Source organism: Cebidichthys violaceus, unplaced genomic scaffold (assembly GCF_023349555.1).
Source record: "Cebidichthys violaceus isolate CVI_PGR_0920_01 unplaced genomic scaffold, fCebVio1.0.p SCAF_41, whole genome shotgun sequence".
Taxonomy (NCBI): domain Eukaryota; kingdom Metazoa; phylum Chordata; class Actinopteri; order Perciformes; family Stichaeidae; genus Cebidichthys; species Cebidichthys violaceus.
In genome coordinates this window covers 1,202,216-1,220,799 of record NW_027176606.1, presented here as the reverse complement: position 1 = coordinate 1,220,799, position 18,584 = coordinate 1,202,216, and the positions used below count along the sequence as shown (strand labels likewise).

The following is an 18,584-nucleotide window of genomic DNA, read 5'->3' as shown; positions in this document are numbered from 1 at the left end:
TAATGGGCCTAAACACATAGATGGTGTTTTACTTAAATGGAAGCGAAGCTACTGTAGGACCAGGAAGAAGAAACAAATACTGTTCTCCATCTAACAAATAAGTAAAAATGGTTGAATAAAATAGTCAGCTGTCAGCAGTGTTTCTGACTAACATTTCTTTCACTAAAAATGATTATTAGATAAGATTACTAGGAACATATTTCCACATGCTCCACCTACATCACATTAGTAAGATTCATGTCGAAAACGAGTAAAATGTCCCTTTAACATACTTTCTGCAGAAAGTAAATGAAAATGAATATCACACACATACAGTATTAATAATGCAGTGTTTTGTTTGTGATGGGTTTGGTCCAATGTGCTCCACTGTGGATTTGTGATGCGTTTCAGAACTTCTTCTCTCCACTTCCCAAACGGAAATCCCTCAGAAACTCACACTTGATAAAATCTATTCTCAGGCTAATGATAACACTGGTACAGGCGATGTCATGTCAACCATTCCCCAGTCTGATATTTGTTATTTTATTTACAATATTTGATTGATAAAAAGTGCTGCTCTGTTCCAACTTTAAGAGAAACTGAACAATCCTCTGAAACTCTGTTCTAACTGCAAACACGTTCTGTAGCATTCAGGTGGAGAAAGTCAGTGAGGTACTCACAGAATAACAGCAGCACACGGAGCAAAGTGTTTCCCATCGTCACGTCCAACTTTCTCATTGGATGGAAAGCATTTCAAAAGCTTTGAAAGCACAAGAGCAAGACTAACAGAAAACTGAAGGAGAAACGTAGTTACATCTCTAATGAATATGAGCTCACACATTATCTTTTTAAAAAATAGACAATCTATTTCCTTCCTGTTTTACTTTGACAAGTTCACTTCCTCCTCAGGCGATGCATAAACACTTTAACTTGAGTCGTTTAAAGGTTCCTACATAAAAATAGTGAGTAAATAGTAAATTAGCACACATCACATCATATCAATGTGATAATAATGCAAAAAAATGGAAGCTACATTTGGTGCATGGCGGCATCATCTTTGTGTAATACACACACACACACACACACACACACACACACACACACACACACACACACACACACACACACACACACACACACACACACACACACAAGTTTAACTCCTGCAGTTGTTACTGTGCTGTTTGAGGATTTACCTTCTTTCTCGTTCTTCACCTGACCTTCTGTTGAGATGGTTAATCTGAGCACACATCACATATTCATGTAGAACAGTTTGTAAAACAGCAAAGTTAAAAACCTCTGATATTAGATTATAATAGCCGTAACTGATGTTTATTTTATTCAACCATTTTTACTTATTTGTTAGATGGAGAACAGTATTTGTTTCTTCTTCCTGGTCCTACAGTAGCTTCGCTTCCATTTAAGTAAAACACCATCTATGTGTTTAGGCCCATTAGATTATTTTTTGCCGACACAGAACTTGTTGGCATGTGTGCAAGATGTGCTACTGATGTGATCGCGTGATTATAAACCAGAGCTGACGTGTTAACTGCAGGGTATCTGTGAAATCCAACTTCAACCAGAGAAACACGTCTGCAAAGCACCAATAGATAACAACCATTTTAACAGATACAACTATTTCACAATCTGTGACACCATGAGCAGACACAATTAGGTCAAAACAATATACCTAAAGGTTTAAAGTGATATGTTTTTTGTCACATCTGCTCTTCCATCTCTTCATTCATTCTGTTAACATAAGTATGACTTTACTGGATCAGAAAAATAAAAGAGTGGAGATTATGAGACAGAGAGCATGTTGCTGGAACAAAAGTTTATTGATACATTTAAAAGTCAACCAAACATTTAAAAATACAGAATATTAAAGCCATATGATGATTTATTTTAAATGATCTGCTAATAGATTAACTGTAAAAAATACTGTCTCCAATTCAGAAAGCAAAGGTGCCCACAATGATTACATGAAAAAAGCTGCAGATATTAATTCAAAAGATTTTGTTCTTCATGTTGACCGGTTTTGTCCATACAGATGTCTTTATTGATCTAGAAGAAAACCAAAGAGTAACAGTTATGTATAATTTGCTTTAAGGTGCTTTATGACATTTGACTCTATTGGACTATTGACTACTATGTAAAATAAATGGCTTTATTAACTCTGCATTATTACCACGAGCTGCTCCTGGTTTGACTTCAGAATAAACACTTTCCTCTGCTGCTGCAGATCTGGACTTTCCTGTGAATGGAAATATGATATTATTTTATGTTTGCCAGAAATGACCCAGTTAAAGATAATAATGTACTGATACACATTTTGCTCAGAAATGCAAAAAAATAAACATAGTGTACAACAGAAAAACAAGAGTAAATAGATTATAACATTAGGCAGAATAGGTTATAATGATAGTTGAAGTGGAATGGACAGTAATGATTTAATAATATGTTAAAACTAATAGGAAATTACCAACAGTAGTTGGTATTTTCCAACTACTACCATTATTTAAAAGATGTTTGTTTTGGATGCACACAGAACTCACATCACACTGTGTCAAAGACAAGCCTGTTGGACAGCAACAGCTGCAGGTGGATGTTGACTTTACTCACCTTTATGTTTCTTATCTTTAGTGCGAGGGTGAACTTGGGCATACATCAAATTGTCGTCTAAAACAAAAGACACATTTTCAGCAATATATCGATGGATGGATGAATAAAGATGAATGAAATGCTGCATGCCCTTATGATTATTTCATGACTGCATAGTAGTGTCAGATGTTATAATTCAAAGAACAGAAAATTAAATGAACAATTTACAAGAAGTCTAAGAGCTGTTATGTACTTATGTGTAGGATTTGACTATTGTTGACATGGCGACACTGGGTGATAGTATGAAAATATTACACTGTAGCAGGAGGCACAGCACCCAATAAAGACTTTAGGAGGCTCTGTTGTACTTGACTGTACCTGCAGCTGATGCCCTCTTCACATACGAGTAAACAGTGCTCTCGTCTGGTTCATTATTCTTCCCTGTCACAAAGATAAGATGAGTGCAGGACAAGTCAATCCGGCCCTTTGTTAAGAACTACAAAAACTATTGCATGTAGTTCTCACTACATAAAATAAATCACTCACTCTTCTTTTTAGGAATGTTTCTAAGCTCAACCACAGAATATGTGAGCCTGGATTCATCTGAAATAGAGATTTTATTTTTTTTATTCAAGAGATTCTGCATTTACCTTAAATCATCATGTATTTCTAACAGCTCTGTGATAAACACAGCATATACTGTACCATGTTCAGGTTCTTCAGAGCCTTTGATTGATTCATAGAGAACAGCATCACCTACAGAGCAGTGAAAATCAAGACACGGTCATATCAATCATTTGAATCACATTATATGAATTCTGTAATGAATAATAAATTATTAAATGAATCAGGATTAAAGCTGACCTCTGTCTTGAGTTTCAACCTGGTTGATCATGTGGTCTGTAGCTGGGCTCTGATTGGTGCTCTGAGACCTGGTGGGCCCAAAACATGAAGTAAATACAGAGGATTTAATGAGGAACATGTAAAGTACTGCTGTTATGTTCAGAATGAGAGAAGAGAGTGTTGTACCAACCTCATGACACTTGAATCTGTAAGAAAAAGGCATTTGCTGTTACATGGTTTTAGATTACAAATTGTTCTATTGTCACTACAGTACATGTATTTACATCTGTGACTTTGACTTATTGAAGTGTAATCAATCTAATATGAGAAGGAAAAGATCTCACCTTTTGACTTTCTGCAGCGATACAGAAACAGCAGCAGGAGAATAATCAGTAAAACTCCACAAACCAGACCAACAACCAACAACACGGGAAATGGAGAGCTTGCTGCTGTATCCTCAGAATCTACACACAAATACAAATACACATGAATCATGAAGAGATACACAAGTATTAGAACACAAATACTCAAATACACTTACATAAACCCTTGATCACATACTGTCTACCTTTCACTGCTGGTCATGTCACATTTGTATTTTTATGAATACAAAAATGTATAAAACTTTGTTAAAAAACAACTTCTTATTCAGTTATAACTTTTCTACCTCAGACTGTAACACAGATCACAAAAATAAACAGTTTTTAATAATACTCACATTTTACTGACAACCAACTCTCTGCTGACGTCAAACTCCACCAACCTTGTGGTGAATCTGATCCTCTACATTTATAAAAGCCTTCATCTGACTTTGTAACTGCAGAGATAAACAGTTCCCCTCTGGTATGATTTGAAATGAGTTTGCCATTTTTATAGAATTCCACATCATAAAGAACCTTTTCTGTCTTCAACTTGCAGCCAAGAGTGACAGAATGTCCCTCAGTCACAGGACGGACAGGGCTCACCAGGATAACACCATCGTCTGTAAAAAGATCAAAGAGCAGGAAGTTTGGGTCAAAAACATCAGCTGGTTGAACAAGCTGACATACAATGATGAGAACATGGTGGAGGAGCCAGCTTGGAGGAGCCACACTGGAGCCAGATAACTCTACAGCTATTCCTGGTTTAAAATAAACGGAGGATGTCTATTGTCATAAAGATGACAGTTAATCAAAGACATTTCCTTGGTTAATACTGAGAAATGACACTGGAACAAACTAAGCTTGATGAATCGTTTGTTAAAAGAGATATTGAGTTAAACTCATGACAAGATGTTTGGTTAATACTAGTCACCTTCAAGATTTCTACACTTTATAATAGAATGTAGAAATATTTCAGAAACAAAAGTATTTTAAATAAATTTTAACTCACTCTGTATAGTGATGTTGGCTGCATTGCTGAACTGTGTTTCAGACTCACACCAGTACACTCCACTACTCCAGTAACGATCCATGTTGCATGTAGATCCAGTCATTGTTCCCCAGATAGAACAGTATACCAGCGAGCCATATTTAGAAAACCTGCTCACTCTCCACTCAGTAGAGTTTCCCTCACAGCTCAGTGACAGTGAGTCTTTGTTGAAGTGCTGAACTCTGTCAGGACTCACTGTGAGAGACGCTGCTGAATGAAAATCTGAAACACACATAATGAGGGACAAACAAAGCACAACAAATAAAGATTAAAAAGACCACAATGGAAATAACTCTATTATGGATCTAATCATTGTCATTGTTGCGGCTTAAAGGAGCAGTGTGAAGGATTTGGTGGCATTTAGCGGTGTGGTTGCAGATTCAACAAACTGAATACCACGCCGCTCACTCCAGTTTTTCCCAGTCTAGGACCACGGTACTACGGTGTTGCACTCTGTGGCTCACTACTGTAGCCTTCAGGTAATGTGAGAATACGAAAGGTTCTCTCTTTAAGTCGTGTCTTGTCCGTTCCTACTGTAGACACATGGCGGTGCAACATGGCGGACTCTGTGAAGAGAAGCCACTCGCTATGTAGATATGATATGAAGGGCTCATTCAAAACTAATGAAAACACATCGATTCCTAGTTTTAGGTGATTATTTACAAAACAAACATTATGAATATTATATTCCATTTCTGCTATTAGATCCACCAAAGTGCTTCACACCGTACCATTAAACGGTTCTGAACTGTTCAACAATGTAACACAGTGCACATTCATGAAATAAGTGAGGAGGCGATGTGATTATAGCTGAGGAAGAGTCTGAAGTTCACTGAAGGATAATGTATGGGATGATTCTTTTACTGTCCTTTGGGTGCAAATATTCCACTTGAATCCCAAACAAAGAAGACATGAAGAAGAGATCTAGCAAGCATAAAAAGCCAGTATCTCGAACTTATATTACAGTATATATTTAAGTATGTATTCGTTTATTTTTTAGATCGGGGCATTAGCAGCATGTATTGAATACAAACACGTCTTTAGATAACATTTTAACGAATAGAAATTACAAAAATATTCATGAAATAAAACAAAATTGTAAGGCATATTCCCAACTAAAATTTTAAGAAAATTAAACTAAATAAAAACATTTTTAAAACATTAAAAATATGTAATCAAAAATGAAATGTAGTAACCTTAAGAGATTGGATTATAGATTTCCAAAGTCAAAAGTTTATAAATAATGCAAACAACAAATTGTGTGTGAAGATGAAAGGGAGGGTCAAGAGATTCACATGTTAAAATTCAGTAGAATTCAGCAGAAGAATCATCCAACAACACTATTCTGATCTAGAGAAAAGTTTGGAAAACTCATCTGATGCTGTTTGAAGGAAAATGTCACCACAATAAGTACATTTCTTTCACTGTGTAAGAATGGAAAAGTCTGAACAAACCTACCTCCAGACCAGACGAACTTAGGTTCACTATAGTGAGTGTAAAACACTGGATCTCCTCTTCCAGCTCTGCACACATATCCTGCTGTGTACGTCTGTCCATGAACAATGTAGGAATCCTGTTCAGTACCATTGGTGCTACCAGGTAGAAGCTCATAGATGTAGGAGTAGTAGTGTGACAGTTTGGGAACAGCCTTGTACCAGAAGAACCTCCATCCTGCAGATGGATGTTTAACACTGCAGGTCAGAGTTACTGAGTCTCCAGGACTCAGCCATAATGGAGACACAGTGAGGACAGGTTTGGGTTTATCTGTTGGAAAGAGATTTCACAGAATAAAGACATGTGATGAGTCCTTGGTGAATTACATGCACTGCTTGTATCCTACATCCTTTTTTCTGTCTTGAAATGTGAAATACAAGTGTGAAGGTGTCTTAAAATATATTTATAATATATTTATAATATCCTGTTTACATTCAGTAAAATAAAAATGATGACTTACTGGATAATGTTAATGTGAAAGTATCACTCCATTCTGTTGAATAGGTTTCATCTTTCATTCTGCCCTTACACCAGTAGTCTCCACTGTGTGATGGTCTAATCATGGAGCCTCTTGAGTTTCGAGGTGTGTATGAGCTGGGTGTTCTCCATTCATACTCCCACTCAGAGTCTCCTCCATCCTTTATTTCACATGTGAGAGTGATCATCTCTCCAGAGTAAATCTCAGGCCAGTCGGGTTGCGGAGTCACAACAGCTCTGTTTGTAACTGTTCATGATCATCAGGCCCCAAATAGAAAAGTTAGAAAAACAAAGTTTTTTGTGTTAGTCTTAATCCTTATTCACAAATACTTTTTCAGCATTTTGTATTTCATATCAACTAGCCAATGCAGTTATTTACCAACTGGATCACTGTACTCTGTGTAGTAAACTGGGTCTCCTCTTCCTCCTCTGCACCAGTAGACTCCTCCTCCTCCTGAGACACGGATTTGTTCAGTTGAGAGGATGGTAACATCTGGTGTGGTCAGGGGTTCAGAGGTTTTCTTGCTTCTGTACCAGAAGTATTTCCAACCAGATGATGACGATGATGATCCCACAGAGCAGGTCAGGGTCACTGTGTCCTCTACAGGAGAGTCTTTTCTCAGTTGGGCCTTTGGTTGTTCTGTTTTAATGTAGAACAAAAACATAACAATGGTAATTATTGTGTCTGTGAATTAGTCCAGTTTGATGAATAATTAAAATAAATAATCTCATCCAGTATTCTTGGTGGTGCAACAATTTATTGATAAAACAATGCAGAACATAATGAATCACTTCTGAATCTGTGTATTTTATTAAGGTTTAGTAAACTGAAGGAAATCATCAGAACCCATGTTTAGGTTTCACACTTATTAACCACTAAAGTTACACACACATAATTTAACATAATTAGAATTTAACATTAAGTTGGAGACAGAAGAAGATGTCAAAGTCACTCTTCCTGCAATAAATAATAACAGGTTCACTAAGTAATGAGTACATTTTCCCTGAAAAAGGCACCACACTCACCTGCTCTGTTTGATACATTAATGTTATCACTAATTAATCACTGACTAATTTCTAGAATGTATATATAATGGAGACACAGTGAGGACAGACTGAGGTTTATCTGTTGGAAAGAGATTTCACAGAATAAAGACATTATGATGAGTTCTTGGTGGATTACATGCACTGCTTGTATCCTACATCCTTTTTTCTGTCTTAAAATGTGTAAAACCGATGTGAAGGTACACCGTCTTAAAATATATTAAGCAAACTAACATTCAAAATATTCTGTCAACATTTAGTAAAATAAAAATTATGACTTACCGGATACTTTTAATGTGAAAGCATCACTCCATCCTGTGTAAGAGGTTTCATCTTTCAGTCTGCCCTTACACCAGTAGTCTCCACTGTGTGATGGTCTAATCATGGAGCCTCTTGGGTTTCGAGGTCTGTATGAGCTGGGTGTAATCCATTCATACTCCCACTCAGAGTCTCCTATATACTTTATTTCACATGTGAGAGTGATCGTCTCTCCAGAGTAAATCTCAGGCCAGTTGGATTTCAGAGTCACAACAACTCTGTTTGTGACTGTTCATGATCATCAGGCCCCAAATAGAAAAGATATAAAAACAACGTTATTTGTGTTAGTCTGAATCCTTATTCACAAATACTTTTTCTGCATTTTGTATTTCATATCAACTAGCCAATTTAGTTATTTAGCAACTGGATCACTGTACTCTGTGTAGTAAACTAGGTCTCCTCTTCCTCCTCTGCACCAGTAGACTCCTCCTCCTTGTGAGACACTATATAAAAACTATACTATATAATATGAAAACTACATACGTTCCACTTTCAGTTCTATTGGTTCAGATTCTTCATCCTCAAATTTACACATGTAAGAGCTCATCTGACGTTAGAGAAATGGTCCTTTCAACTTTCCTTGATGGTTTGTGTCCATTTCAATAAGTGATCCGTCTTTGTAGAAGTCAGCATTCTTCTTTTTTTGCCATAATTAGAATTTAACATTAAGTTGGAGACAGAAGAAGATGTCAAAGTCACTCTTCCTGTAATAAATAATAACAGGTTCACTAAGTAATGAGTACATTTCCCCTGAAGGAGGCGCCACACTCATCTGCTCTGTTTGATACATTAATGTTATCACTAATTAATCACTGACTAATTTCTCAAAAGGGAAAAAATATTGAATGGTTTGTCTTATTGTTATGTAAATGTTTTTATGTAAACAGTTGAACCCTGTCCATCTTTCTTTGTTTTATTGTAATGATCAAGATTATGTGATAATTGGTCCTTTAAACAAAGCTCAGGATTACACGGTTATACAGCCGTCTAAACAGCATCAGTGGTCAAACTTTAAGGTTTCTGAATCTTACTCTAGTTAACATTTATACATTATCACTACATTATATTATATTAACACTTTGTCAAACAGGTTGATCATATCAACATGGCTCATAAATAAACAAGTGCTTTTAGTGGACTTGGTCATGATGGTAAAACTTTGATCTCTTACCTGATACAGTGATAGAGACTTCATTACTTCTTTTTATAACATGTGTTGAGATCTTGTTAGCTGCAACACACTGATATTTACCACTGTAGCCTGTAGTTAGAGATTGTAATGTAAATCTATTTTCTGTTCTGTAGGTGAAAAACGTTTGATCATCCTTCCTGACTGAGTAATCCCAGTCAGTGTTTTCTCCTTCTCTCATGTCACATATGAAGGTAACAGTCTCTCCAGTAAATAAAGTGGACCGGTTTGGCTCAATGGACAGCAAAACATCTAGAAACAAACACAAAATGCAAAGAGTGAAATGTTTTGTTTTTGCATTTATCATACATTAACAAAACAGAACACAGAAATAGTAAGTGTTAAAGATTGATAGCAGGTGGAGAATTTACTTGAGTAAATATATGAAAAGAATGAAAAGTGTATAAAAACCTTGAGCATGTCCACAGTAGAGGAGCATATTCAGCACTAAAATAAAGTGAAACTTCATCATACATCATCAAACTGACAAATTATTAACATCGGCCATTTAAAAAGTTGTCTCTATAATTTTAACACAAAGTACTCACAGAAAAGCCCCAGCACACATACAGTGTGTCCCATCCTCACATCCAGCACTGACACTTTTTCACTCTGCTTCTGAGAAATGCTTCTACTTTGTGTAAAGAGAAAGCTAGAAACGTATGAAGCATATGGAGAAATCAGGAAATGCAGAGAAAAAGAAGACGCATTACAGATAAATATTGGATCTGAAGTTTTCTCTAACTTTTGCTTCTGAGTTTACATGGTGTGTGCTTCCTTCCCTTTTACACAAAGCTCAAACAACCAGACTGGTTTGAACACAGCATATTTTGTATGCTTATAAAGCAGAAGACCATTTCATTTAAATAGTCTGATATTGGAGAGATATTTCAATTAGCTTTCTACATATATGATCAACAGCAAAGGGTCAGTAATTGTTGATGTTACTGTGAAGGCAGCTGCATAAAGGTTTTCCTTCAAGAATTAATAAACTAACCATCTGTCTACAGCATAAGGTTTTAAAGATGCAGATGAAACTCAGACGTCATACTCACTTTGTAATCCATGGTCTTTCTCACCAAAATGGGACAGTTTTTAAATGAAAATATGTTCGTTCTTCAGTTTGAATCAGTCCGTCACATCACAGAATTCTGTGAATGTGTCTTCACCTTATGATGAAATTCTGGTTTTAAGTTGTCATGACCCCACAGGAAGTGACCGTGTCAGAGCCAAACAGAAATAGTGTGATCAAGGGAAGTGGACGAGAAGAAAGCCAAAGCCCTCTCCCAGCTACACTCTGTTAATAGTGTTAGCTGGGACTCTATGGGTTTTGTCATGGAGAATTCAAATATAGTTGAGTTGTATAGATATAACTTTAGCATTGACTAATTCTGCAGTGTGCCAGTGGACTCATGGGATATGTCGTTGATAGCTAAAAAAAAGAAAAGAGAATTGTTTAGTCTATGCTGTACAGAAGCACATATAGTTTAAAATATAAGGAAGTTGCTCCAGCTTTTCAGAATGACTGATATAAAGAACCCTTTATGAGAAACAAGTGAATTACAGATACAGTATGTATGCTGCAGCACAACAACAAATTTAATAGAGTTTTAGTAAGACTTAAATGTAATATGTAACCCATTTTAATCTCTTAACAATAAGCATCATATTTGTGCAAGCATCAAAGCCACATTTAACTGCAACAGCTAAATGTTACACAACAGCAACTGCAGGAGGATGTACAGTAGGGTATTATGGGATGCCTGTTTTATCTTGACTGAACAGTAACGTCAGACCTATAATTGAAAATGTCAAAAAACACAAATTTGTTGTCACAACAACACTTGCAACTCAGCTAATGTTTTTTGTGAATCTGTGCAATACAAATAAACACACTTCTATGTGCAACCATCATTTTAGAGAAGGCACAAATTGGCAGCAAAACTTTTACAACACAAAAAAGGAAATAGTCTTGTCAGTGCTAAGACTACTGAAAACAACTATCTATAAAGCAGGTTATTTGCGTAAGACGAAATGGAGAAGATGGAGGGGGAATTTCCACGCACAATTTAGGTCAGAAACAGCATGATGAGAGTAATCAGAGAAAACAATTCAGTTTATATTGTAAACAAATGGCACACAACATACAATAGCAATCACACAGACGAGGTGACTTGGATTTATTGAACTACTGACTCATAATTACCTCCAGTGTGATATGACACATTCAGCTACATCTGAAATACATATTCCTGAGTCACAGGAATCTATATCAATCACACGTAAATCAATCAACTTAAATAATTTTTGTATTTCTGACTGCCACTGAAAATATTCTTTTTATAAGTAATTTATATAATCTTATATTTAGATTTGAATTTCAAATCTAATGTCATTCGAGTATGGATTGAATTATCTAGTGCTGTGTGACATAATTCAAGTTATTATCACTCGTCTTGTCTTAATTAACGATTGTATCATATTTTAGCGTTTTTGATTACTGGAAACAAGACATTTAAGTAATTTGATTATGTTTTGTTCTGGAAGACAGACATCCTGACATTTCAGTGAAAATCACTCACTGCACTGGCAGCTACATTTGCCACTGTTTTAGCAAAAGAAGAGTATTTGCTGTTATGTTCAAAATGAGGAGCGTTAAATCAACCTGATAGAGCATTAAGTCTGTTAAAAAGACATTTGTTGTTACAAGTTTTTATATTGCCAGTCTACGTCATGAGATCTGAAAACATGTGTATTTGAATAATTCAAGAATAAAACATCTTATATTAGGAGAAAAGGGCCTCATCTTAGGACGGTCTGTAGCAATACAAAAGAAGCAGAAGAATTACAGTACAAGTACAATTCTACAATTTTCTTGGCCTTTTTGGATTTTTTTAAAAGTCTGACCAGCTGATTAAAAAAAAAGAAAAAAAAACAAAAAACATTTGAACACATGATGATGTTAAAATTTACCTCCATCTGATACTAAATGTTACTGAATAGAACTTGTAGCTTAAACACATCACAATGTAACGCAACGCAAGCTAAGTTAATGTTAGCTGTTGGCTCCACCTGACTTTGCTGCCCACCAGCTTTCCTCCTGTAGATTTCAACACGGATTTGTAGTTCACAATGTAGCATTATCAGGGGGGGAAATAGGATGCTTCCCCCGAACGCATCAATAGTGAGTTTCCTGCGTCCTTGTGGATTTTAAACGCCAGTAGTCTCAAGCCCCACTGGTAGATACATTTCCTGTGGTACTATAGAAAATCCTGTATGTTACTGTGTTGTATGTTTCCAGAATATTAGCATCAACTTGATACGAAGTACTCTATTACACATATTAACAGCAACTCCAACAACAATGACAAACACCCCACATGCTCGTATGTGTTTGCAAAAGAATCGGTTCCTATAGCATTGATAAAAAGATTAAAAAAAAAGGTAAATAAAAGAAATCTAACTAAACTAAAACTTTGAAATAAACCGTTTCGTTCCATTGTGCTTTAGAGATTACTTTGAAACTAGAGTCTGAGAAGAGGAAAGCCACAGTGCTTCTCAGCATGAGTAAAACACCTTTCCTGTTCCTCTTCACACATTAAAGATGTGTTGCTGCGGGTTGAACGTTGTCACACCACATTCACACCAATGCTAATCTGTATCTACACAGAAAAGAAGAGGGGTCATGTTCTGTGATGTACAAATACATTTTTTTAATTCCAAGTAGAAGAAATTTAATTTTTTATAATAGAATATTGTGAAAACAACAATGACTGATAGTGACATGAGGAAGTAAGCGGTCAATATTTCTCAATCTGAAACATAAGAAAAGAACAGGCTAATCCAGAAAGTTAAGTTTGTAAAGATCGGAAACACAAGTTCCCCACTCTGTTCTGCGCTTCCTCAATTTTAGTACTGCAAATAAAAATTATCAAATCATTCATTTCCAATAAAGAGAAGGTACAGAACGGCCTGTAGCTCATTAGACAGTGAGACATAATGATTTTTGTATCACTATAATGTTTAATATTTTGTATACTTTAAGAAGGTATTGGAAAACTATAGCACTTTGATTAATGATATCAACCCACAGTGCAGGTGCAATAACCAACCATGCATTGGATACATGCATTAGTGCAGGGTAAAGGATATGAACCCTAAGCAGGTAATTGTATTCTTTGGAGCACAATGCCACCGGTATTGAGCAAAGCAGGATAATATTTTTAGCAAAGAAGTAAAACACTATGATGAGTTTAACATTGAAGAAGTTCACAAATGTACTCGTTAGAGAGTACTACAGCTTTTTGAGAATGTGGCTCATGGGTCCCAGACTTAAAAAGGAGTACATGCCTTGTGTGTGTTCAATTAGGGTATTTTGTCACCCCCTTTTGGTCCTCTATGGTCATTTCTAATTTAACTGCACAGTGACGGGGGTCTAACAAGTTATATCTCTACTAAAAGAAAACAAAACACTGTACAAAATAATTACATAATCCACAAAGGCGTGTTCTCCAGTTTCAAGTAAACCCAACAGGAATGTCCATGTCATCATTCTGGCTTTCACAGAGTCTAACAAGCTTCTTTCACTTGTCATGTTCATCTCTTCGGCTTCTGAAAAACTTCCGTTTGACCTATTGGTGGTGCTGCGGCTTTTTTGGCATTTGCAACACACTGTACAGAGTGTCAATGTCCTCTTCCTCGTCCAGGGGGACATACTTTGAACTTGACGTCTCTTGTGTCGTCTTGTGTCGTTCCGTATCTATGCCGCCATCACTCTTGCCCAGAGATGAAGTCACAGCTGGTAAAACGCTGTAGACAGTGTTGACTTCCTGGCTTTGCTTGGACCCCAACTCCTCTCTTAGGCTGATGGTTGGGCTGCTGGTCTGGCAGGGCTGTGTGGCATCCACGTTCTCATAACAGGCCTCGGCTTGACTGGAAGAGGAAGCAGAGACGCTCGACACAGATTGTGGCTTTGCCTCCACCTGCTGGCTTTGTGTTATCCGAGCAGCAGGTGTCTCTACCTAGAAATAATGCAGTAAAATGCGTTTTCAACTATGTCACGTACTATGACAAGACATCTCCACTAAACGAAAACTCATGTTTCACATCTTGAAGAAAAGTTTGAGTTGAACTCCTCTGAAAAATTACATGCTTAGGTAATACAGCTTACCTGATGTCGATTATATTTTGTTGAAAAAAGCCCCTTTACCACACAGACAGCAAAGGCACTGAGGGACACAAACACTGCAATGACTGTTACTATTACAATAACGGTGGGTGGTTCCGATGTCTCTTCATGTTCAGGATTAGGTTTTCTCAAGCCTGGAAAGACATGGAAACACATGTTAGCAGATAGCACCCGCAACCAAACGATGAGGTGGTGGCCCAAAAACATCCAAGAAAGAAAGAAAGAAAGAAAGAACTGAATATATATTTACTGAATTTCAAGTGTTCGGCTGTCATTGTGTGAGCGATAAATAAATAAATCATCACATGATACTTACACATAGCCTCTGTGTTTTCATACACATTGCTTGTGCTGACGTGGTTGTTGCCACTGCAGACAATGGATCTGTTGTCGGTGAATATGGTGATGTTGACCTTCCTGAGTGATCTCTGAGATGTTCTGCAACCCTCTCCATCACAGACGGACCACACCCACCCATCCCTGATGGAACAGTTGACTGTGATGTTGCATAGTCCAGCAGACAGGTTGGAGTGCAGTGCTGACATCCTCATGACAGGTCTAGGAACAGTTTCTGCAACCACCAGTCCAAGCAGATACATTAAAGGCATTAGGCTGTTTGATGGCACCCTCTGGTGGCAACTAGTGAGACTCACAACATAATTCATACACAACATAAAATGCACATCCACTAAACGGTTTTTCCTGCATAGAGAATCACTAGGCGGCCTCCTCCATCGAAGGGATGGCTTTCCTAACAAGCGCGGCACTTGGTGGATTTCTGCCAACTGTATCTGCACTGAGTGAGTGATTGATTAAATTACACTGCGCTTTTAAATGAATAGGCGCCAGTGTTGCCGCCGTTTATGTCTTTGCCACCACAAAAAGAAAAGAATACCTATGCTCAAACAGAACATATTAGTTACATCACAATACACCTGATAACACGACTGCCACAAATACTGATAAAAGCAAATCATTTAAACCAGGAAGTGTAACAATCAAAATTAATTATTAAATTGAAAAAACGATGGCCGTCTTATAAAATTGTCCTGGGAGAAGTTGTGTGAGGGGATTACTTAAAATACTTTTGAATGAATTAAAAACAGACGATCTACCGTGGTGTACATAATATTTAGTACATCGGTGTTTGTGGTCGTATTCTTAGTCACAAACAGCTTAACGCGAAAACTATTTAAAACCTACCTTCAACAATGAGTTTGTGGGTCTCCTTTAAGTCTTTGAAGTCAGAATTGAAGAATGAAAATGTATAGATGCCACTGTCTGTCTCAGTGAGATTGTTGATACACAAGGAGTGGTTACTTGGATCATATTTCACTTTGTCTTTGTACTTGGGTGTGATGTCTTTACCCAAAAAAATAGCTTCCTTATTAAAAAGCCACGTATCTTGAAGATATGGTGGTGATTCTTCAACTTGTAAACACATTGAACCGTTTTTCAGCCGGTAATGCGTCGTTTGTGTGTCCTTTGCTGTAATCCCTGACAGGAAACAAAACATGATGTAAAAAGAAAGTTATATGAAGCAATAATGTGACTAAAAGTATCCTAAGATACATGTCATGAGCATTGATGGGTTTTATTCTTTTGCAAGACGGACACTGATGTTAGTTCAGCTTCCTTCTTCCTACTAATGTAAAATGCTAGCTGCAGCTGAAACAAAGCATTAGCAAAGAAGCTGTGCACTTTCAGGTTCCTAAACCATCAAGATCATAAGCAAGCAATCGTAAGTCATGCAGTTAAAGCTTATGTTGCAGCAGGGCGCGCTGTAACACACCAACAGTATTCTGATTACCACTTTTAGAAGTAAAATCTCTGTATAACAAATAAAACAAGCTAAGAAGAAGTATACAAAATGTATTTGCTATACTGCATGAGAGCCAGGAGCAAAAAGGCAAAGTTAATAAATGTAATGACCTAAAAGGAACTTTATAACTATATAACTCCAAAAACAAATACATTTCCTACATTAACACACCTACTGCATATGGAAAATAGGACTTTACTGCATTAAACATATTACAACTGGTTTCTCCAGCCTCATATAAATAGGTACAAATAGGTCAACTGGTTCTGACATTTAAACATGCAAATGGTAATAGGTTTTGTATTCATTTTACCTGCAATCATCAAACAGCTCAGAAGAAGAAGCATCTTCAATCTACTCAAAGTTCTTGAGAAACTCTTTAGATCATGTAAAGTATGTTTCCTGTTGACAAGTGCAGCGGCACTGATAGCAGGTGGCCTCTTTCAGAGGGCCGGAAGTGGAACGTAGCGACAAGTACTTTGTTTGTAGGCTGTGTGTGGGTTGAATTCAAATGAATTGAAACAAACATCGTAAAATGTATGCTGCTCTCTTTATTCAGTCTTATCGGTGAATAAATAGACTAAAGATGAATTTTTAAGATGTCTTGAAGTGCATAACAAGCCGCCAAACTGCAATCTATGCTATAGCCGTTTTTTAATTCTCAATTCTGCAATTTCATCACATAAACTGTAAGGCCAAACTTTAATACTGCAATTAGTTTGTCACTGGCCCACAAAAGGGGTCAAGTCAAGTCAGAAACACTTGGCCGCTGGAGCTAACAACTTTTCTGGCAGATATCCTGATTACTTATCAGATGTTTGGCGTCACGGTTTTGGTGTGTGTGTGTGTGTGTGTGTGTGTGTGTGTGTGTGTGTGTGTGTGTGTGTGTGTGTGTGTGAGAGACGGAGATGGCAGTGACATTTGTTTTGTGTTTAAGACGTACTTTGAAGTACAAACACCATAATTGCCTTTCACCACCATCTGTACAAAAACAGTATGCTAATACATAGAAGTGTACTATAAGGCTGAATTACAGGTAAAAACATTTTTTTACTGTAGTTTAACTTATGGAAACTACAGTCAAACAACACCGGGTATATTTTGCCTGTACTACAGTAATGTACCATCACGATGGTGAACAAAGTACCACTATTGAAAACTAGCTTGAATGCAATACCATGAATATCATTACTATTACACGTAAAGTTAGAAAATACAAAAAAAACACGGACCGTAGTCTTTTAAGATCAACGGAATTGAAACTGCATGTTCTTTTTTCTGATCCAGACAGACATAAAAAGAGTTATAGTCTGAAATGCAATGCATTAGCGATCCATCTGCAGAACACACCACGGAGAAGTGCAGCACTAACAGTGTTTGCAGAATAGGTAGCTATTGCCTTGTCTGCTGTAATGCATGAAACGCTACAAAACTTAACTGCACATGTCAGTTTAGATGTTGTCTTTGTGGGCATACCGGCCGAAAATATCCTGTGTTAAAATGTACCAGAGGTTTTCTAAAAATAAAATAAAAATAAATAAATAAATAAATAAACTTCCTTACCTCACCTGACCTTCTGTCTTCAGCATCCCTGAAAGCCATTGGTCTTGAGTTGTAGCTTGGACAAATAGCGAATTTAGCAGCACAGTCCTGCTTGGCTTAAAAAACGCAGCCGACAGATTCCATTGACTTGCATTCATAAATCATGACGTCATCATGTGTTCAAATGTGTTCATGAAAAATGTATTTAGAAGAAACTTGAATAAATACAGTAGTTTAAAGGAGATGTTTTCACAGCAACAAATAGATATTAGAGGGAATTATGACCCAACTTCCTAACACTAGCTCTAAGCAGTTCATAATACATAATTAAAACTATTAACGTCAAGCTTCTGAAGAAAGCAACCAGAGTGAGAGGTTGTATGAACAGTGGAACTACTAACCAATATGGTATTACGGAATTTTATTTATTTTCTGTCAAGTTTGAATGAAGTAATATATATTATTTTGTAGAATGTAGACATTTTAGACGCGTCTAAAGATGCTGTGGACTGAGTTTACTAATGAAGGGAACTTTTAGGTTTGTTACTCAAAGTAGCTACCACAAGGTTTAACTAATTAAAGTGGAATTATTACACACTGCCAACTAAATTTACTTCTCACAATATGTTCTTTTAAATAACTAAACCCGGACAATATTGTTAAAAAAAAATGGTTGC

General features: G+C 36.7%; 2 protein-coding genes across 3 annotated transcripts; both read right to left on the bottom strand.

The window, feature by feature from the left end:
- Positions 1 to 1,794: 1,794 nt before the first annotated feature.
- LOC137885913 (Fc receptor-like protein 5) lies at positions 1,795 to 10,503 on the bottom strand. 2 transcript variants are annotated; one of them, XM_068728260.1, is made up of 19 exons: positions 10,411 to 10,503; positions 9,904 to 10,007; positions 9,767 to 9,802; positions 9,338 to 9,607; positions 8,131 to 8,394; positions 7,184 to 7,444; positions 6,788 to 7,051; positions 6,292 to 6,597; positions 4,795 to 5,055; positions 4,142 to 4,405; positions 3,768 to 3,887; positions 3,614 to 3,629; positions 3,445 to 3,512; positions 3,286 to 3,336; positions 3,127 to 3,183; positions 2,959 to 3,021; positions 2,602 to 2,658; positions 2,168 to 2,233; positions 1,795 to 2,043 (listed from the first exon to the last, which is right to left on the bottom strand). In XM_068728260.1, exons 2-19 carry the CDS (start codon positions 9,935 to 9,937, stop codon positions 2,036 to 2,038), a joined length of 2,466 nt encoding a protein of 821 aa, XP_068584361.1. In that variant the 5' UTR covers positions 9,938 to 10,007; positions 10,411 to 10,503; the 3' UTR covers positions 1,795 to 2,035. The 2 variants fall into 2 exon arrangements, with proteins under 2 accessions (XP_068584361.1, XP_068584362.1); XM_068728261.1 differs by lacking the exons at positions 9,338 to 9,607; positions 9,767 to 9,802; positions 9,904 to 10,007; positions 10,411 to 10,503 and adding an exon at positions 8,650 to 9,280.
- Positions 10,504 to 10,982: 479 nt separating this feature from the next.
- si:ch1073-220m6.1 (uncharacterized) lies at positions 10,983 to 16,787 on the bottom strand. The gene is made up of 5 exons (XM_068728338.1): positions 16,679 to 16,787; positions 15,747 to 16,040; positions 14,860 to 15,114; positions 14,526 to 14,677; positions 10,983 to 14,376 (listed from the first exon to the last, which is right to left on the bottom strand). Exons 1-5 carry the CDS (start codon positions 16,710 to 16,712, stop codon positions 13,987 to 13,989), a joined length of 1,125 nt encoding a protein of 374 aa, XP_068584439.1. The 5' UTR covers positions 16,713 to 16,787; the 3' UTR covers positions 10,983 to 13,986.
- Positions 16,788 to 18,584: the final 1,797 nt, after the last annotated feature.

What these genes read in the sequence shown, in the direction of transcription:
- LOC137885913 (XM_068728260.1), bottom strand. Translation starts at nt 9,937, where the DNA reads ATGGGACACACTGTATGTGTGCTGGGGCTTTTCT. An exon ending in AGTCTCTATCACTGTATCAG is followed by an intron (nt 8,395 to 9,337) that starts GTAAGAGATCAA and finishes GATCATGAACAG; the next exon opens with TCACAAACAGAGTTGTTGTG. An exon ending in TTTCACATTAACATTATCCA is followed by an intron (nt 6,598 to 6,787) that starts GTAAGTCATCAT and finishes TCTTTCCAACAG; the next exon opens with ATAAACCCAAACCTGTCCTC.
- si:ch1073-220m6.1 (XM_068728338.1), bottom strand. Translation starts at nt 16,712, where the DNA reads ATGCTTCTTCTTCTGAGCTGTTTGATGATTGCAG. An exon ending in TGAAAACACAGAGGCTATGT is followed by an intron (nt 14,678 to 14,859) that starts GTAAGTATCATG and finishes ATGTCTTTCCAG; the next exon opens with GCTTGAGAAAACCTAATCCT. An exon ending in CAAAATATAATCGACATCAG is followed by an intron (nt 14,377 to 14,525) that starts GTAAGCTGTATT and finishes CATTATTTCTAG; the next exon opens with GTAGAGACACCTGCTGCTCG.